Source organism: Ictidomys tridecemlineatus, chromosome 3 (assembly GCF_052094955.1).
Source record: "Ictidomys tridecemlineatus isolate mIctTri1 chromosome 3, mIctTri1.hap1, whole genome shotgun sequence".
Taxonomy (NCBI): domain Eukaryota; kingdom Metazoa; phylum Chordata; class Mammalia; order Rodentia; family Sciuridae; genus Ictidomys; species Ictidomys tridecemlineatus.
Window position 1 is genome coordinate 143,358,094 of NC_135479.1, and position 21,729 is coordinate 143,379,822.

The window sequence follows — 21,729 nt, forward strand, 5'->3', positions numbered from 1 at the left end:
CTTTGTGGCCTGTGGAACATGGGGTTAAGTAGGCATGCCCAGTGAGAAGACAGGCTAGTGGTGTCAAGACAAACTCTTGATCTTGACCTGTATTTCTCTTGGTCATTGTGACTAGAAGGTTGCTCATAGGTTGTGAGTTAGGTAGAGAAGTAGATGTATGATTTGTTGGTTTGGCTTTAATCATTTTAGGATCAGATAGGGTAGCTGTGTATGTGTATATTGGTCAGTCATAAGTGCACCCCTTACAGAAAGGCAGTAGATAGATCTAGGGGTTGATGATGTGGTGGTCAAGGGTACATGTGCCACCTGGGTTCGAGTATTGGCTTTAACACTTTGTGATCTTGGACCAGTTACTTAACTCATTAAGCCTCCATTTCCTCACCTATAAAATGGCTACATTTAAATGAAAAAGAATCAAGGAGATAATTCCTGCAAATATTTAGTATAGTGATTGGTTCATAGCATTCAGTAAATGTCGGCCAATAATAAAATTAAAGTGGGGAGTAGAATCCAAAGAGTAGTGTATAAATTATCAGAAGGATCCACTGGCAAATAAACACATGACTCAGCACAACAAAGTTAGGCAGAAGGCTTAAGGCAGAAGTTTCAAATCCAGAATGACATCATTGGCCAGCATGGAATGTGGGGGTATGGGAGGAGGTGTTTCCCTGTGTCTGAGGCCTGCGTGAGTCCCAGGGTATGATCCACCTGCCCCTTGTCTCCCAGCACTGTCTGATGTCCTGCTCTTTCTCTTCTCTGTCCTTTCCTCCTTTGGTCTCTCTCTTTTCCTTCTCAAATTTTCATACCTAAATTAGCTTGGCATAGTAACAGAGTCTGGCCAAGTTTTGGTAGGCCAAGAGGTAGAGAGGTACTCAGAGATCCTCTAGCCTAGTCTCCTTGTTTAGTGTGTTAGGAAACAAGCCAGAGATATTGAATGACTTGTGCAAAGACACATGCAAGGAGTGACAGTTGGGCTGGAGCCTAGGCTACTGACCCCACATACAGCTCTGGGTTGATCCAGTCTTCAGGTTATAATTTTGAGCATTGGTCTAGGTTTTGCCATCTCAAAAGCTTTGCTCTTATTTCAGAATCCTCTTTACCCAGTGTACACTTCAGAACTGACTTGTATTTTTACTAGGCATTTTTTTCCCATAGCTTTAAGGTAAAATTGAAGTACAATAACATGCACATATTTGAAGTATGCAGTTTGATAAGTTTTGACATGTATATAGCCAATACAATCAATATAAAAAGCATTTTCATTACTTTTTAAAATTTGAAATTATGCAGACTGTTTCCTGCATGATTTAGTACATTAGAAATCAATCACCTTAAAATATATAGAACCCCACCTCCACATGTCAACTATTTCAAAATTAAATGGCACACTTATAAATATCTCAGAGGTCAAGGAAGAAAGCATAAGAAAAGTAAATAAAAAGTACTTTTGAACTAAGTGAAATAAAAGCTTAAAATGTCAGGATCTCTGGGATGAAACACTACTCAGATGAACATTTATAACTTAAAGTACTTGTCTCAGAAAGAAGCTAGAATAACAAATTATTTTCAAATGAAGTAGTAGGAAGGAAAAAATGAGAGTAGGAGCAGAAATATATGAAATAGAGAAGAAAGACTATAGCTAAAATTTAATAAAACATAAACAAGTCTGATCAAGAGAAAGCAAGAGCACAAAAATTAACATCAGTGGAAATGGAGCTATCAAAATAACCCTACAGATGCTAAAAATATACTAAGGTAATATTACAATTGTATGCCAATATATGTGATAGCTTACATAACATGGTCTATATTAGAGAAGAATCTGTGTGCTGTTGAGAAGAAAGTATATTCAGTCATAGATGGATGAAATATTCCATATATGTCTGTTAAGTCTAAATTATCAATTATATTTTTTACTTAAATAGCTTTATTTAGTTTTTGTTTAGAGGAACTATCCAGTGGTGACAGAGGCATGTTAAAGTTACCCGTATTATTGAGCTGTGACCTATTTGATTCTTGAAATGGAGAAGGGTGTGTTTGATGTACATAGATGCTCCATTGTTAGGGGCATAAATATTTATAATTGTTACATCTTATTGATGTATAATTCCCTTAAGTAATATGAAATGTCCTTCTTTGTCCCTTCTGATTAACTGTGACTTGAAGTCTACTTTATCTGATATGAGGATAGAAATCCCTGCTTGTTTATGAGATCCACGTGAGTGATCTGTTTTTTCCCATCTTTTCACTTTCAGTCTGTGGTTGTCTTTGCCTATGATGAATTTCTTGGAGACAGTGTATTGTTGGGTCTTGTTTTTTAATTCAGTCAGCCAGTCTGTGTCTTTTGATTGATGAGTTAGGTACTAGGCATTTTTAAAAGACTGTTTTAACATCTTAAAAAAGCCATACTATGCATAGCATATGGAAGACCCTCAGGTCCACCCCAGCGCCACAAAACAAAAGCAAAAACAAACTCTACACACAAATGTGTAAAGTAAGCTGGGCATCCCATGTTATGCAATGGCATATTACTTTATTAATATGTACAGAAATGAATGCAACTGAGGTGAAAGGAAAAGGGAACTTTAGACAAGATAGTTTTACTAGCCCCTCCTTTTACATATAAGGAAACCTGGGCCCAGATGATTGGATGGGAAAATAAGGCTCTTGTCTTACTTAGATTCCCAGAACCATGAACCCCCTTACCTTCTTGGTTTTTGGAGAACAAGAAGCTTATACCATTTTTAGGACTCTTTTTAGTAAAAAGGATACAAATTACAAATACAAAATTAGATATAATCTCTGGAAGGCATCCAGTGCAAGTGAAGGATCTAAACTATTAGTGTCAATATAAAATCCATCTCTGGAAAATGGACAAAACCCCATATAAATAACTTAGCAGATGCTCATTTTCTGAAAAATATCCCTTAATTCTGCAAATTAAAAATATCAAATATTCATGAAAAAGTATCAACATTGGCAATTTCTTATAGTCCAACCTAATATTATATAATAAAAAATCTTGGGAAACTAGAAAAATAGAAAAGAAAATGGACAAAATTGATGTTTAAAGGTAGCAGAAGAAAAAAAGCATATGATCCTAGAATTGGTGGGAGAAAAAAAATGACAGAATCTCAGGACCAAGATGCATCTGAGGCATTTCACGTGGACACTATACCCTTCCCTTCTCTTTCTCCACTGCCTTTCCTTTTTCCATTTTAGAGTCCCATTTTTTACTAGGCATATTTTTTAAGACTGTTTCAGCATCTTTGCCCCCAAATGACAAGTGGGCCAAAAATGCTGCATGTTTATAGAAAATGAAGTGGAGACATTTGCTGGGTAAAGGGGTCCTACCTAAAAACTGGGATGAAAGTGCTTTTCACTGAAGTGAAATAGGTGTGTTCTGTGTCTCATTTGTATCTGCAAGATTTTAATTTGTGGAGGTTACTGAATGATAATACAGATCAATATCAAGAAAAGAATATTGTAATTTCTTATATTTCCCAAGAGAACAGAATAAGCCACACTTTGCAGGGCCACAGGGGAAGCTCCAGGGTTGGTCAGATGATCAAAGACAGGAGTGAAGGAAGAATCCAGGTCAAAGCCTTTATTGGGATTTCTGCAGGAAAGGCAAGGTAGAAAAAACAGTTTAGAATTGGCCATTTTGAATAATTCTGATGGACTATGGACTATAGGAGTGGTCTCTAGTTGCCTGGTACCCAGCCCTGGATGATTTAGGTCAGGTAAGATAGTGCCTTGGTGTATAAGAGTTAGACAAGGTGGTGGTTGGAGCTGTAGACTCAGAACTGGTTGGCTTGTGTATGAAAGGCATGTTCTTGCCAAGCCCTTTGCTATTTCTAAGAATTGGCTAGTCCTGGGAGGGTCAGTCTCTTCTAAGCCAGCACAATTTTTAAGTTGCCATAGCATTATAAGATATGGAAATTTAAAAAAATAAATAAATAAAACATGGGTAATTCAGTCTGCTTAATTGTAAATGGATGACCTAAGTGACTTCAAAACTTTTTACTGTCTTAGGTACATTTATTTCATCTATGGCCAGATATAGAAAAAAAATTACTGTCTCTGCCATCATTTAATAGATCGGGGTTTACAAGAAGTATCCTAGATGCTATGTTAAGGAGGCTGAAGTACTATTCTTGTAATTTGTGTATGGTGCCAGTCGGTGGTGTTTAGACTATGGGGGCTTCCTGTAGGGGTGGATATTTGAGTTTTAGCTTCATTTTGTACCCTCTCTCACCAAAATATATTTCTTCAGGATAATAGTTAAATACTAGATAGTTCTATAGACATGGAAAAATATCAATGAATTGTAGTTAGACTTAAAGAAATATGCATACCTCAATAAAATTCAAATCAGTGTCTCTTTGCTTTCTAATAATTATCAAGTATAATTTAATCTAATTCTTAAAATTAATTTTCCCCCTAAGTTTTTAATGCCTTAATTGAAAGGTGTGGTACTTATAGAGGTGAGACAGCTTGATGTGAAAAGTCTTTCAAGGGAGCACCCATTTAGACTTTGATACATTTCTAATAGGATAGTGCTTTTACCACTTCTCAGGAGGAAGGTCTTGTATTAGCCAGCTTCATGTTACCAGCACACCAAAATACCTGAGGCAATTAACTTGTAAAGAGGAAAGGTTTCTTTAGCTCACAGTTTGGGAGGTTCAAAGGCATGGTGCCTGCATCAACTTAGTTCTGCTAAGGGTGGCAGATGGCATTGGAGGGAGCATGTGGCACAGCGAGCAATCACATCTTGAGCCAGGAAGCAGAGAGAGAAGGCAAGGGGACACATACCCACATACACCCACACATACCAGGGATGTATAATCCCCTCTGAGCATGCCCCCAGTGACCAAAAGACCTTCCACACTAGGCCCCATCACTTAAAGGTCCACAGTATCTCTAATGCCACCACCTGGGAACCAAACCTTTAAATGGATGACCTAAGTGATTTCAAAACTTCTTACTGTCTTAGATACATTTATTTCATCTATGGCTGGATATAGAAAAAAAAATTACTTTGGGAGACATTCAACACTCAGACCAGGTCAGGTCCTACGTACATTTTCTTTGTTTTTTTTATTTTGGTATAAGAATGTTTTCTTCCCCACAAGCAGAAAGAAAGAAAAAGATAGTGGAGTTAAAAACCATTCATCTGTGTAGAAATTCTAATCCTCAGGGCTTGTAGGTGGCATCTGTGGTCACTGTTACTGGCTACAGGCTATCGGTACTGATGAATAGCATGAAGCCACAGTGGCCTTGCAACCCTCAGTAAGTCAGAAATAGTTGTGTCCTTGCTCTAACATGAAACTCAGAATTCACAGAATTTAACTTAAAAGAAAACAGCCTTGGCTCATTCTGAGTCATTTTTTTAAATTTAGGCAGTTATCAGAACAACACAAAGCAAAAACAAGTTATGATTCTTTTTTAAAGATACACAAATTTGGAGGCAGTTACTAATTTTACAAAAGCCTTTAGCATATTTTAATATTCTATTCGCTGTGTTTAAAATGTGATTTAGATCACAAACATCTTTGGTGAATCCATCCACTGAATACAACTATAAACGGGATAACTATCATTTAGTCAGCTAAAGAACCTGTTCTGTTTTTAAAATATTTCTAATGATGTGCAAACTTTTTTCTTTAAATAAAAATAAGTTTACATATTTTTGTCACAGAGGTACTACCTATGTGCAGGGAAAAGCATTTAAACAAGACAAGAGTGATAGACAGTAAAAAGCTTTTCCCCCTCCCCCCTCTCTGCCATTCTCCAGAGGCTGTCCCTGCAGGTGGTTTCTGGTTTTCAGTTCCTCTATTGGTTATTAATATTACTTTAAATAATATCAATATACCTCAACTTTTTGATAAAGTTATCAATACACTGTTTTCTGATATGAAAAATAAGACATTAGCACACAAAGTCTTCCTTCCATTTCTCTTTAATTTCTAGTTTTTTGTTAGTTGGATTATTATTTTTACATTGTCAAGGTTATGGCATTTGTGTATGGTTTCTGTAATTGTAGTGCACATTTTCATATTTATTTTAGTTGTTTCTAAAGTTTTAGAACAATAAACAGTATTTAAAATAGTAAAATGTGTGTGTGTGTGTGTGTGTGTGTGTGTGTGTGTGTGTAACTGCATAACCAAGTGATAGTATTGGAATCGTGGAGAAGAAAACAGGATCTTAAGTCATTCAGGCTTTTCTGCTTGAAAGTCTTGATTTCCTTAAAGTTTTCTTTAATTCTGGTTCATATGCTGCTACTGCTATTTCTTATATCTTATGTCACCTTTTTCTGGCGATTCTCTTATCATTTGGGTGACTAATTTTTTTCATACATGGATCAGAGGTAGTAAGTGGCTTCTTCCTTTTCTAACTTTAGAACTGTGGGAAGTCAGGATTTTTTTTTTTTTCATGTTCTTCAAACACAACATTTTGCAGCAGATTGAATGCAGAAGTAGCTATGAGAATCCAGCTGTCTTCTATCAGGACAGAATCTAAGAAGATTTGCAAGATTCATAACATGGTCTTTCTTTGCACAAAGAAAAATGGTTTCATTTTGGAAAATAGCTATTCTTTTGTGAAAATGTCCTTTATCTTAACAAGAAATGGGTTTATTATTGTTCTATTAAAATTAATTAGTCAGTATCCCATTTTAAGTTCTTAATGTGCTAAGCATTGATCGGAATAATTCACATAAGCAAAAGTTCTTTAGGGTCTTCAATAATTTTTAAATGTAAAGGGGGCCAGAGACAAAAAGTTTGAGAATGGCTGTTGCAGAAACTTAATATATATTTAAAGCATTTCAGTTTATTTAGAGTCATTATTTTGCCACTTCATGTAAAATGTAGGAACTTGGCAGCCATGTTGGCTCACTTACCAACTTTCCATATTTTATGCTGTTACATATATTACTTCATGTATGTGATGAAGCCCTCAAGACAGCATTTCACCTGTGATTTCCTGGGGTCCACATCTAGGGCCCCAGCTCTGGGACAAGCTAGCTCTGAAATGGGGCTTCTCAGGAGCCATGGAAGACAGCACTTCCTTAACTCTGCTCCATCCTTTGCTTTTTCTCTGCCCCTCCAACCCCATCAGCAGGAATCTTTCCAAAAGTCTGGTAGCACTTGTTCCCCCCCCCCTTCTAGTTATAATTAGAGTTTCAAACTTTGAGAAAACCCACATCTTTTCTGTCATTTCCATGGTAATTTAGAAGGTAGGAAAGTGCTTACTTTGCCATCTTAAAAGAGATGCTTGATGTTACTTTCTAAAGCACATTTCACTCATTGATTCAGCTAACTCACATTTAATGAGTACAGTCCATCTTTGTCCATAGGAGATACATCCCAAGACCCCTAGTGAATGCCTGAAACCACTCATAATGCTAAATCCTGTATACATTGCTTTTCCCTGTACATACTTACCTGTGACTTACAAATTAGGCAAGTAAAAAATTAGCAATAATTAATAATAAAATAGAACAATTATAAAAATATACTCTGATAAAAGTTATGTAAATGTGGTCTCTTTCTTGAAAGAGTCAAGGCAAATATTAATATTTTCAGGCGGAGGTTGACCACAGGTAACTGAAACCATGGATAGTGAACCGGATGAGGTGCCACTGTATCCAATCCATATTGGGCAACTAGGGGTACGAGAGCAAACAAGGTGTTTTGTTTGTTTTTTCTTTTTTAAATAAGTGTTGAGATCCTTTTATAAAAGAGCTTTTATTGAAATTATTATTTATATTCGTTTTAGTCAGCTTTTTTACTGCTGTGACTAAAGGACCTGACTAGAACAATTGTAAGGGAATTTCAGAGGTCTCAGTCCACAGAAGTCTGGCTCCATTCCTTGGGGCTCTGGGTGAGGCTGAACATCATGGTGGAAGAGTGTGGCACAGGGAAGCTGCTCACATGATGATCAGGAAGCAGAGAGAGAGAGAGAGACTCCACTTGCCAGATACAAATATATACCCCTAAAGCAAAGCCCCCCAAACCACACCTCCTGCAGACATATCCCACCTGCCTTTCATTACCACTCAATTAATCCCATCTGATGATTAATTCACTGATTGCATTAAGGTTCTTTTAGCCCAATAATTTCTCTTCTTAACCTTCTTGCATTGTTTCACAACATACTTACCCGTTCACAGGTTACTTCACAACATACATGAGCTTTTGGGGGACACCTCACATTCAAACTATAACATTATCCAATATTTTATTGTGGCAAATTATATACAACATAAAATTTACCATCTTAAAAACATTCTTCATTGTTGAGTTTGATGGTGTTAAATAATTGATAAAGTTGTACCACCTATTTATTTTTAAATTTCATTTTGATAAAATTTCATATTCATAGTGAACTTGCAATAGTGTCATAACAAAAAAAGTCTATATGTATTCTTAACTCTTTGACCACTTGTTTAACATTTTTCCTTTTTGTTTTCTTAGGTCTCTCTCTCTCTCTCTCTCTCTCTCTCTCTCTCTCTCTCTCTTACTCTTGATCTCTTTCTCTCTCATTTTCTCCTAAATCATTTGGAAGTAATTTGCAGACATGCATGTTTCTTTATCCATAAATGCCATAAATGCTTCCATGTGTGCTTAACAATAAGAATTTCTCTGACCAACCATGATGATCCTATTATCTATAGTTCCACATGCAAAATTTGCCAGTTGTGCCACTAATATCCTATTACTTCCTCCTTGCCTTCCCCTTGTGCAGAATTCAGTCCAGGATCACACATTGCATTTAGTTGTTGTATCTCTTTTGTCTCTTTAACAGGAGACACTAAAGAACAGTTCCTAGAGGAGAATACTACAGGAGATGGGAGGAACATGGAACACTTTCCTGGCTTTTTTTTTTTTTTTTTTTTGTCTTTCATGACCTTGGCATTTTTTGTTGAACATAAACCAGTTATTTTGTAGAATGTTCATCAGCTTGGAACATGATCCTTCATGACTTGATTAAGGCATTGTATTTTGGCAGGAATACTAGAGAAGCGATGTTGGGTTCTTCTCAAGGCATCCTATCTACCAGGAGGTACATGATTTCCATATGTCCCATCATGGTGATGTTAACTTTGGTTACTTCTATAAGGTGGTGCCCACTAGGTTAATCCAATCTAAAATTATTTTAATTTTCCTTTTATAATTAATAAATCATTTGTTGGTGCTCATCTGAGACTATGGAAATATCCTATTCCTCACTGATCTTTTACCCACAAGCTTTAGCATCCATTGATGATTCTTGGCCAATCCACTATCACTGTGATGGCCGCAAATGGTAATTTTCTATCACTGTAATCCCTTCCACATGCACTAGTTGGTTTTCTGCAGTAAGAAAAAGTTTTATTTTCTGTTTCCCATTTCAATTTACTCATTTATTTGTATTTGCATGGATTTTGATCCTTATTCTACTCTATGATATTTTATTGCTATTATTATTTGTTTTGATAATCCAGCATTTGGCCAATGGGAGACTGTTGAGAGCCACAGCCAAAGGGGTCCCAGCAAACTTCCAGCTGCCAGCAAACTTCCAGCTGCCGGCTGATGATTGGCTCACAGTGGCCCCAGCAACATCTAGCTGATTGGCTCCTCTGCGGTGATGCTCATTGGGCTGTTTCCCTGCCCTTTCAGACCATGGAGCTGCTCATTGGGGGACTTCTTTGGCTCCGCCCATGCAACCCAGGCAATCGGCCTCAAGAGCAGGAGGATTGTGGGAGGTGGAGAGGCTGGGGTGGGGGTGAGAGGCTTGTGGGAAGCTGGTGGTGGCAGTTGGGCTCTGAGGGTTTTTTCCTGAGGAGCTGTTTTGTTTGGCCTGTGTGGTTCTAAAAATAAAATTAGTTTCTTTTGACAAGTGGCTCCTGAATTGTGCCCAGCCAGACTGAGGCAGGAGACCTTTCAGGCTGGCTCCTATAAACTTTTGACATATCTTTGCCATTTTTTTTAGCACTTTCTTACTTTATGATACAAGCTCTTATAGATACATATTATACTTTTTCTGCCTGAGACTTGAGTCAGTGACTTCTTCAAAGAACCTCGCCTGGTTTCTTTAAGTAAGGAATTATATCTAGAAATCATGATCTGAGTACTAGGTATGTTCATTGCTACTGGGATGTCTTTGCTTATAGACCCTTTAAGTGGACAGAGAAAAGAAAGATAAATATAAATATACATATGTATATGTATCTCTCTAAATATATGTATGCAACATGTATATGTATGTACACATGAATATGTATGCATATATATCTATGTATTAAAAACTACAAATTCAAACTGATATTTCTAATTCCAGCTCATCCCCACAGGGTTCATTTTACTATTCTTCCTCTTTCCTTAGTTGGAACCTCTTCTCTAATAGTGAGAAAATTGACTTCCAGTTAATATATGGAAGTATTCGCACAGACTTCTAATGGACAGAAAGCAGATTCAGAATTAATGATGTATACCCCTAAAGAAAAAAACACACCAAGCTGGTCACAGTGGCCCATGCCTATAATCTCATTTTTTCCACCTGAAGTGTGGTTGTGTTAAGACAGTTACACTGATTTCCTTCTCTTTGCATTCTGTTTTAGTTTTTACCTTTAATTCTCATAGATTTGATTTTGAGTCTGTAAAATATTAACATGGTTCCAAAACTCTAAACTATAGGAAAGGATATACTCATTACATAAACATTCTTTAAATGGATATAATATTGGATGATCTATTGGAGAATAAAACTTTTGCAGTTTTAAAAAATTTTTAAGATATTTTTTAGTCATAGATGGACACAATACCTTTATTTATTTATCTTTATGTGGTACTGAGGATCGAACCTAAGGCCTCACCCATGCTAGGCAAGCGCTCTACCACTGAGCCACAATCCTAGTGTGCAGTTTTTAAAATTTATCTATGACTTACTGCTTCATACATGCTAAGCAAGCGCTCTATCACTGAGCTACTGCCTCAGGCCTGCAGTTGGTTTTTAACTGTTTTACTGTTGTGGAGAGGGCATTAGGGTCCCTGTTGCTCCTCTTTGTGTTAAATCCAGGTGGAATCCAGGTAGACTCCCTAGCAGCAATCTGAGCCCTGGAGGAAAGGCTCTCCCCTTTTGCCAAGGAGATGGGAAAGGGTAGGGGAAGCTCTTGTTCAGGTGGCCATAGCCTTGCCACTGCAGGCTTCTGTCACTTGGGGGCTGGCATCAGTGTCCAGAGCACGTGTCTGCACACTCTGTGTTCCAGGGCAGAAATGGATGCTCTTGGTGAAGGAGCTGCTCTTGGTCCTGAGTGGCAGAACGCAGGGTTTCTGCATCAGCATCAATGTCTTCACAGCCTCTAAGGGTCTTCCCCCTCTGAGGCTGCCCCACCGTGTGACTGGTTTGTGCCCTGAGGATACACAGTCCTGGAGAGTACTTGGGCCAAACATGCAGGACCTGCTGGACCTGGACACTGGCTTCCAGCTGCTTCTGTGGCAGAGGAGAGCGACACTGCCAGGAAGACCTCACCTCTCTAGGAATCACTAATTCAGAACTGGCCAGGACATAGCATGGTCCTAATCCAAGGCAATAAGGTTTAGGTGACATCCAGTTGCATCCTGCAGAGCTAGTTCCATGTCCTCCTTGAGTGGGGGTGGCCGTCCACTGGATTTCTAAAACAGTCTAGAACTCCTGCTGCAGTACAGAGGGCTGGCTCCGCCAGTGCTTGGGCAGGGCAGGGCTAGTGAGGCAGCTTTGAGATCTGAGCCTGAGAGCAAGAATTCTACCTTCGCCATGAGAACAGTCAGCTGGGAAAAAGAGAAACCGCACAGTCCATAAGAACTCTTTTCTTTGTCTGCCTTTCAACTTCCCTGAAGAAATACCTCATCCACATTTAGGATCATCTGTGGTGTTTCAACCTTACACAAAGCTTTTGCAATTATCTTCCCCCCAAACCCTACAGAAACCCTCTGGTTCAGGTGTGTCAGAGCATTTTATGCAGGTTGAGCCCATGGCTGGGCTAGTCTCCTGTCCAAATCTTTCTTGGTCACTGTGGTCTGGCACATGTTGCCTGTTCAGAGCCAGAGGAAAGGAATAAAGCTTCCAGTCTGCCCGCTGGGTCACAGTTCAGCAGCAGCTCGAGCCTATTCTCTGGTGTCTAATTAATAATTAAATAATTAAGTTTCAGAAAGCAAGCTGCTGGTTCATCTGTTTGCAGCATAATCCAGGTAGAGCCAGTCTTTGCAGGTATACCTGGGGAGAAAAGGGCAAGTCCTATCTTGCTTTGACCCACTCTTGACCTTGATGGGAAGAAGGTGAGTTTTAAATTTTTTTCCCCTTCAGTTGCCAGAAGAGAGGAAAGGTGTCATTTCACATTTCAGGTGTGTTAAAAGGCTCCCAGGCATGAGCCCATATCATTGCCTCTGGCAGGACTTTTCTGTCTCTTAATCAGCTCAACTTGCTGGGTGCATTCCTACCTAGTGTTTTTCCCAGCCTTTTAGTCTCTGCTCAAATATGTGGAAGTTCTCTAATCACAGGAGAAAGACTACTCTCTTGGAACTAAAAACATCCACCAGGTAGCCATGGCTTTCCCTGTGTTGAGTGCAGGTCCCTGGGTGCTGAGGACTTCTTGTCCTGGGGGCTTGGGAAGGAGAACTCTAGCAGTGAGCAGTCCAAGGAGTGGTTGCCTGGGGCCAGGCTCCCAGTAGCAGTACCCCTGTAATCTGTCAAGCCTTCCCTCCAGACTGAGGGTCCTCAGGGGAGAGAGGAGTCTGGTCCCTGAGAATGACTTATGGTGCCCTTTCTGCAGGACCTATTCTCTTGACTTTCTTCACCCTTCTCAACCTGCATTTCTTCTTCCCGGTGGACCCCACATTAGGCATAGCAAGCATCCTTTAGCTACCTCCCTTTCCCCAGCCTGTGTGTCTATAGAATATCAAATGAGATTCTCCTCATTTTGGAATTGATGACCAGGACTCAAAACTGTGGACGACTAATTTCAAAAGGTAGCTACTAACATTTGGGACCAGACATCTGTTCTGCTCAGCAGGCTAGCCCAGAACCGGCCTAACTATCCTCATCCTTCATCCCAGCCATTCCTCTTGAGGCAGTGGAAATGACTGGGCCATGGGCTTTGTTGGGACATGAGAGGGGATTCCTTCCCCTTCCCCAGAGGAAGGAGGTGGCTCTGATGTCCCAGGAGAATCACAAAGTGTGTGGTAGGCATGAGAACTGATATACTGCCTTCTCTGCACACCGTGGCCCTGTCCCTCAGCCCATCTGAGCTGGTAGTCACCGTGCCAGGTAGTGGTTGAACGGTGGAGACCGTACCCTCCTGAAGCAACTCTGGGCAATAGCACAAGGTTGAATGGCATTGCACAAGTGGTGACATCGGAGCTGGCGCCTTTATGTGGATGCCTAGGAAGTAGCATGTCATTTCAGGACAGTCTGGGGAACGGTCCTCTGGGTCTCTGCTTTACTTATCTTGCATTTCATTTGAGGAAGCTGAGAACTCAGCGGTCAGGACTGATAGGGAAACCAAGGAGTCCCCAAACCATCTGTCCCATGTGGCTTAATTGATGTCTCCAATTATTTCTTGAGCCTCTTTCTTTCCATCCTTCCTTCCTTTGTTTTTTGCCTCCTTCTTTCCTGTTAACGTTTGAAACCTGAAATACTTAAATTTAGGGCAGAAAATTTTCCTAATGTATCTTTTAAATTAGAAAAAATGACCCATAAAATTTGTACATATGTATGGGCTACAGTACGAGAATTCAATACATGTCCACAATGTGTAATGATCCTATCGGGGTAATTAGCATCTCTATCGCCTCAAACATTTATCATTTCTTTTTGCCGGGAACCTTTGAACTCATTTCTTCTAGTTATTTTGAAATATATAATAAGTCGTTGTCAACTATAGTCACCCTTTGGTGCTGTGGAGCATTAGGACTAATTCCTCTTGTCTCCGTGTTGCTTCCCATTACCCAACCTCCCTTTCCCCTCCCCCTTCCTTCCCAGCATCTAGTGACCACTGCTTATTTGAGGCCCTTCCTTGCCTGTGAGTGTGTGGCAGGAGAGGAGGAAGAGTCTTGGCCCTAGGTGATACCTGCATCTCCTGTTCTTAGCCTTTGAGGAGCCATGCCTCTGTGACTCTGGATCTTAGATTTTTTTTCTTGCACTCTTGGATTTTATGCTTTTGCAGATAATACACATCTCACCAGTGATGGAATCACTGCACAGGGGCTCTTAGTTGGGCGCCTCCTCCTCCCCATCCACCCCAACCCACTCACGGAGAATCATTAATCCTTGCTGCATAGTTTGAGTGTAATGGAAGACACAATCTCTGCAGGAACAGTTTACAGTAAGAGTTGCTATTGCTTTTGCTTCAGATCATTTTAGTATTTCCACAAGCTTTTAATTTGATCAGTAAAGGGTTTCTATTTGAGTGTTTATAAATGCCTTGGTTATTTTTTGATTTGGAAAAACCAGCAGAGAATCTGTTGAACCAATTACTGACCTCTCATGCTTGAACAGCTGCCAAACAATGGTTTAAAATCCTAGGGTCTTGGAAGGGAAGAAGACATAGGGGTCACCTGGTCAGTGTTCAGTCAGGAAAATGGAAACTATTGTAGGTATTAAACAGGGAATCTGATACCCAGGATTGATTATGGGGGTGGGGGGTTGGAAAGGCTGAAGAAGCAAAAGTGAAAGTCAGGTTATCTGAAGATTAGTAACCCCTGGGAGCTGCCTTCAGCCCTAGGACTTTGGACTGAAAAGCAAAGAGATGCTGCCCAGAACGGTGACCACTGCCTGAGCTGGGGCCCAGGGTGTTTTTCCCACCTGCATGTCACATGGCCACCCCTGCAGAAAGGCTGGAAAATGTAGTCTACCTGGGTGGCCAAAAGGAAAGGAAGTCAGGTTTGTGAAATAGCTAGTCTCTGCTACACGCAGGTACAGCAGTCCCTGGTGTTTGTAGTGAATAGTGACCCTGTTGTGGACTCAATCCTCAAAACTGTGTGTGTGCCAGGTGTGGTGGTGCATGCCTTTCATCCCAGCAACTTGGGAGGCTGAGGCAGGAGGATCGAAAGCTCTAGGCCAGCCTCAGCCACTTATCGAGACCATCTCAAAATAAAAAGACCCAGGAGTGTAGCTCAGTGGCAAAGTCTCCCTGGGTTCAACCCCCAATGCCTCCCCCCCACAAAAACAAAAAAACACAAAACCCCTCAGAGTGTGTGTTTGTGAGAGTGTGGTTGCCCAGGAGGATTCCTGCCTTTTACTGGTCCATTCCTCCTTCTTCTGCCTTCCCTGGCCCTCCTGGTGGTGGCTCAGCTGACATCAGTGTGCTCTCTTGGCAGGGGGCCCTGGCCCAGCCCCAGCCCTGGTGGAAGATCCAGCTGTTCATGTGGGAGCCAGTGCTGTTTGGGACCTGGGATGGTGTGTTCACGTCCTGCATGATCAACATTTTTGGGGTTGTTCTGTTCTTGAGGACCGGCTGGCTGGTGGTAAGTGATGAGCTGGTGGCCCTGGTGCCTCTTGTGGGTCCACAATCTGGAAAGCTGTCCTGCTTGGCATCCTTTAGTGCAGGCATTAGTTTCCTGAAGCACAGGTGCTCCTGAAACATGAAATAGGACACAAGTAAGTGACGAGCTGGCATGGCTTTTTATTGTTATGATTGTTCTATTTTTATTAGTGGTTGTATGCCTGATTTACAATTTTATTGTTATAATTGTTCTATTTTATTAGTAGTTGTAAGTATTAATTGGCATTGCTTTTTTAAAAATCTTTTTTCTTTTTCTGTGGTGCCGGGGAATCAAACCCAAGGCCTTATAAGTGTGAGGCTAGCGCTCCATCAATGAGCAACATCCCCAGCTCCTTAGCATTGTTTATTTATTTAGTTTTTGATTCTGGGAATTGAACCTGGGGGTGCTTAACCACTGGGCTAAATCCCCAGCCCTTTATATTTTATCTTATTTTTTTTATTTTGATACAGGATCTCGCTAAGTTTTTTAGGGCCTCACTAAGTTGTGAGGCTGGCGTTGAACTTACAATCCTTCTGCCTGAACCTTCTGAGTTGCTGGAATCACAGATGTGTGCCACTGTGCCCCACATGGCATTGCTCTTTAAATGAGAGTCTGTGAGCCCGGGACTCACAGGTTCCAATAGAAGCTTCCCCATGGATTTGATTACCCAAAGAGTCAGGGGTCATCATGGGTGGGACTAGAGATGAGCAGAGAGATCAGATGGGTGGCAGTTTTGCTTCCAGCTTGTGACCCTCTCTGGCCTTCTTATCTTTCCTGTGTCTTGCTAATGCACCAGCTCCTCACCCACATGGTTGCCTTCCCCCACTCTCCCTGACTCTGTGTGTGACCATGCATGGGAGCGCTTAGTCAGAGGTGTAGGCTCCTTACCTCTGGGGGATAGATTGCCCTGCACAAGGTCTTACGGGGTTAATTTGTCTTTCTCTGCACAGAGAACAAAAGTCTTTTCCTTTGTTTTATGCAAAAGCATTCTTCCATACAAGTGTGCACCCTGAGCAGGGTCCTCAGCCCTTCATATTGTGCCTTCTCCCATGGTGGGACTTCAGTATACCAAATAGGCCCAGAAGAAAAGGTGAATACCTGTTGTGTGCTAGCACTACTAGTGCCAATGGAATTGCAAAACCCAACACCTCCTCCTTCCCACAGTGGGCAGAGTCATGTCATCAGAGCAGCAGGAAACACCTCAGGGGTGGAACAGGCTGAGGATGCTGTGTTCACGAAGTGTCCAGGAAAGCTTCCTGGAGGGAGGTGCAGTTTGGAAGGCCTTGAAGGGTGAGTTGGACCAGACAGGTGGAAGAGAGGGCTGTTGAAGGTATAGAATATTCCTAAAGTAACAGAGCCAATGCCAGAGGAGGTACACACATACAAGGTATATATTATCAGGTAAGTCTTGAGTTTGAAGGTGGAAAGCTCATGCAGAATTTCTACATTGCAGCTTAGAGGCAGAATCCCTTCTTTGGAAAACCTTAGTCTTTGCTCATAGGGTCTTCTACTGATCCGAAGAGGCCCACCCACATTATGGAGGATAACCTCTTCCTTTATGACAACTGATTATTTTAATCACAACTTTAAAATACCTTTACAGCAATATTTAGATTAGTGTCTGTCTAAACCACTGGTCACCACAGTGGACACATAAAATTAACCATTCCACGGGCATATTCCAGGGGATTATAGCTCCATGGTGGTGAGATGTGCAGAGTTCTTGGATTTCCCCATCAAGAGGCCTGGATAAGGCCAAATTTTCCTAAGCTCTTGTTCAGTCACATCCCAGTCCTTACCTCAGTGTTCAGCCTTTACTGTACCTGGGTGAGTCTGAAAATTTTTATTTTTAATGCATAGGAAGCTTAGATTGGTGTCAATAAATTAGTATTTATGCTAAGAATTTATGCCTCTCATAAGCCCTCTAAACTTATGGGGGCCCCAGACTTAACAAAAACATAGCCACAAGCCCAGACTGTTCATCTTGGCAGGCATGCTGAGGCTTTTGGGACCTGACTTCTTCTTCCTGTGGTGGTCACCTCACTGCTTAGTAACTCTCCAGCCTATGTCCAACCAAGGCCCATCAACCTGACCTCTAAGGCAGAGGAGGCCTGATCAGTGTCAGCCTGGGATTCCTGAGCTCTGTTCCTGTAGGGATGGTTATGGGAAGGTGGATGGAGAACAGACTCTTAGTCCTTTAGCTCCACCACCCCCTTTTTTTAAAGGGCTGTCAAGAACTATTAGTTCCATCCCCAAAGCGAAGGTATAAGTTGCATTAGTTATTATTATTGCATATCAAATTACCCTAATATTAAAGCAATAAATACGTCTTCTCTTACAGTTTCTGTGATTTGGGGATCCAGGTACAATTTTAGCTGGGTGCCTCTTGCTTGAGGGCTTTGGTCAAGCTGTTGGTCAGGCTACAGTCTCCTCTGAAGCCTCAGCTGGGGTGCCGGGAAGTGGTTATTGACCCAGGCCTGGGTCCTCATCATGTGGATGTCTGCATAGGGTTGCCTCATGAAAAGGCAGCAGACTTCTACAGGATGAGCAATCTAAGAGAGGAGGAGAGAGCAAGAGCATGAGACAGAAGCCACAGTCTTTTTACTATCCTAATCACAGATTCTGTCACTTCTGTATTCTAATTATTAAAAGCAAGTCACTACATGGATAAAACAAATAGCCTAAAATAGAAGTATGTGCATGTTTAAATTTGCACTTCAAAAACTATGAAATAAATTGCAACTAATGTGATCATTTTGAGTGACTGACAAAATATTTGCATACTTTAAAGGAGTGAGTCATTTGGTGCAGCCTAAACCCAAAAGGCTGGGTATTACACAAGGGCAGGGATACCAAGGGACAGGGATCACTGGGGCTATCTTTAAGTTTGTCCACCACACAAATACATCCTTTTGTCTTAAAATGATCTGTAGTTTTCAGCTCTGACATTAGTTTTACCTGAAAAATCATATTTGATCATGAAAACAAAGGCAAACAAGAAAATGCCAAAAATAATATAGAACTCTAAATATAGAGCTTCTAGGGAATGGCATAAAATGAAAATGGTAGAGATCATGCCAAAATTATTAGTTTTTAAATGGAAGATTTTAACTGTATGGAATAATTTGGAGGCATACTTATAATCTGAAAAATGGTAAAGTGGTCATTCTAGTATGAAAATTTAAATATGTTATTGGATATTTTATTTTTACATGCAGACAATTTATAGGTATGAACATGATCCTATGTAATTTCCTTATAAGTATAAAATCAGCAAAATTAGTCCCCAGCATGTTGAGATGTCATACTCACATATAGTTTAAGGCCATCTGCCTGGGGGCAGCTGGTGCTGGGGCATTGGGGTGAGCAAGTAGGCATTATGATTGGCTCCTGTCAGTTCCTCTTTTGCCCCTGTCTCACCTCTGGAATCATTTAACACTGCCAACCCTAGAAATCCCAACAGCGATGTGAACTGTGTGGCTGTGGCTGGGTTTTTGTACACATGCCCACACAACTGTTGATGTCTTGTTCCCAGAGGGAGCCACAGATATCCTCATGCTCCAGTCTAGCCACTAAGGAGAAGGAGAGTGAGTGGGTAGAATATGTATAAACTGCATAACAAAAATGGACAATAGTAATAATAGTGACATAAGATTTATAGCAAAATAAGAATATAGCAAATAAAGTTTATCAAGCTCTTATATCCTGGATGGCATTCTAAGTACACTATGTGTATTTAATCCCCCTAAGATTTGTTATTTCCTGTCAACCCTGAGATATATATTATCTCAATTTTACAAAAGAGCAAATTGAGCAGAGGTGAAGTCTCAGGAGCCACAGTTGAGGAGACACCCTGTCTACTTGTGCTCAATATGCAGTTTGCATTCAGAGCCCTACCTCTGCAGATGCACATTCCTTTCTTGACCTGAGTGTCCCCTAGGAGACCCTCTCCTTGCTCCTCAGTTCCACGCTAGGTCAGATGGTCAGAGGCTCATCCCTTTTTCAAAGATTAATGGCTAGTGCGTTGCTACAGCTATCTTATTGCACCCTGATGCAACACTTAACATCTCAGATTTACCTGTCTTTTCTTTTTCAGTCTTTTCTTTTAATTCTGGGCATAGAATCCAGTTCTTCAGGCATGCTAGGCAGATACTTTACCACTGAGCTACATCCCCGGTCCCACATTTTTTTTCTATTCTGCTTATTCCCATAAGAAATTTGAGGTAGTCAACAACAACAACAACAATAATAATAATAATAATAATAATAATAAACCCCACAGTACTTCAAGCTAAAAAACATGTGAAAAACTCATGCGAGAGAAAGCACAAATGAATGGGAAAGTTTACTGCAGCGATTCCTTCTGGTGCCTGCACATGTCCCCTGCACTCTTCCAATCAGCCAGGTCTTGCTTGCAGGTAGTTCCAAAGCTAGATGAACAGTATGTCCCCAGAACTTCCTTCCCCAGTGGCCTGTGAAAGAGTAGCAGGCAGAGGGCTTTCTTCTCCTAGGTCTACTATGTGGCGATGTTGTAGTAGAAAGGAATTTTGCCAGGGAGGAAAACCCCTGGCAAGTATGGCAAGTATTGCAATAAGTACTAAACCCTGGATCCTGGAGGAACCCCGAAGCATTATAGGGATGGCTCCTGGGGGAGGAAAGCCTAAACACGGAGTCTTTAAGGATGCATTGGCTTTAACCTGGCAAACGCACAGAATGAACAGTAAAGGCATTCCAGTTATGTAGGTAAGCGGGTGGCAGGGACAAAGCATGTCCCTGCATGGTAGGGCACAGAGTAGCAGATTAGAAGGTGCCTCATGATTATACTAAGTGCTTCAACTTTACTACATAGGTGATGGGAAGTCATTGGAGGATTTACAGCAAGGAACTTCTGTTCATCTAGAACTTCTCAAGGGCCTTAGGTCTGGTGGTGTCTTTCAACCCGTTTCCGGTTGCTCTACTTGGGGCGTCCCCACCCCCATTCTAAGGCAGTGGGTCCCAGGGTGAGGGGAAGTGGTTAGTGCTCCCACTGGGGACCACTCTGGCAGGGCCTCTGCTCCTCATCCTGATCTTGATCCTTGCTATCTACAGGGAAACACGGGTGTGCTCATGGGCATGCTTCTGGTGTCCTTTGTCATCCTCGTGGCCCTTGTTACTGTGCTGTCTGGCATCGGCGTTGGGGAGCAGGTTGGCATGGGCAGTGGCGGCGTCTACTCCATGATCTCCTCCGTCCTCGGCGGGCAGATGGGAGGCACCATCGGGCTGCTCTATGTGTTTGGACAGGTGAGGCTGCCAACAGCGGACGACCACCCCCACCCCCCACCCCCCACTGCTCTCTGCTTCTTCTCTTCTTACCATCTTCTCTCCCCTTCCTCTTTCTACATGGCTCTGGTCTAGATCCCTGACCCCTTAGTCCAGAGCTCCTGCTCCCACCATTCCTGTCTCATGGATTCCTGATTTGACAAGGGGCTTGGCCCAGCACCATTCTTGCTGCCTGGCTAGGAAGGGTGTGCACCATAGCAGCTGGAGCCCAGGTGGCAGCCATGTGGCCTGGGACCAGGGCATTTTTGTGCTGAAGAGAAGGCATTTTGCCTGTGCCAAGGGACTTTCTTGGAAGGAGGCTCTTGTCAACTGAGCTGGAGCTCTCACACACATTAGATGACTCAGGTGACCTCAACAGGGAGGCTGAAAGCCCTTGTGTGGACCCTGTGTCTGAGAAGGAGAATAGCGACGATGAGGCACCTCATAGGGATGGATGAAAGCACATGGAAAACCAGCCAGCAGGGAGCAGTTCTAAGGCTTATTTAGCTAAAACACAGGGCGGTGACTTAATACTGAGAAAACAAACTACAGACACTAAGAAGCAGTTCTTTGTAAGCATTTCTTGGATTGAAAAAGATTCTACAGTACCCCCCAAAGGGTGGTTTTAAAAACAGCTTAAAGAATTTGTATAAAGAGTCCAAGAGTCTCCTCAAGGAAGACATTGGTTTTGTTTCTTTTATTTTTATGCAGCACAGGTATCAAAAATACATCTGATTCTCTAACAGCACAAAGTAGAGTGTGTGTGTGTGTGTGTGTGTGTGTGTGTGTGTGTGTGTGTGTGTGTCTAGGTGCAGGGAAGGCAGATGGATTGTCACTGACTGTTAAAGAGCATGTGCTTTTATCAGAGAAAGTTCTTTAAGAATAGTATAGGTCAACCATCCTTAATCTGAAAATCAAAAATCTAAAA

General features: G+C 41.4%; 1 protein-coding gene across 7 annotated transcripts in view; it reads left to right on the top strand.

The window, feature by feature from the left end:
• The window catches only part of Slc12a8 (solute carrier family 12 member 8), a 166,020-nt gene that overhangs the window by 4,743 nt on the left and 139,548 nt on the right, over positions 1 to 21,729 (top strand). For 6 of the 7 annotated variants that reach the window (XR_013436847.1, XR_013436846.1, XM_078044058.1 and 3 more), the window contains exons 3-4: positions 15,339 to 15,485; positions 20,592 to 20,783. Coding sequence is in view for 5 of the 7 variants with exons in the window: in XM_078044058.1 (XP_077900184.1) it covers positions 15,339 to 15,485; positions 20,592 to 20,783 (339 nt within the window). In the remaining 2 variants the exon portion in view is untranslated. Of the gene's footprint in view, positions 1 to 12,163; positions 12,300 to 15,338; positions 15,486 to 20,591; positions 20,784 to 21,729 lie in introns of those variants that run through there. The other variant, XM_078044056.1, reaches the window with a different exon arrangement.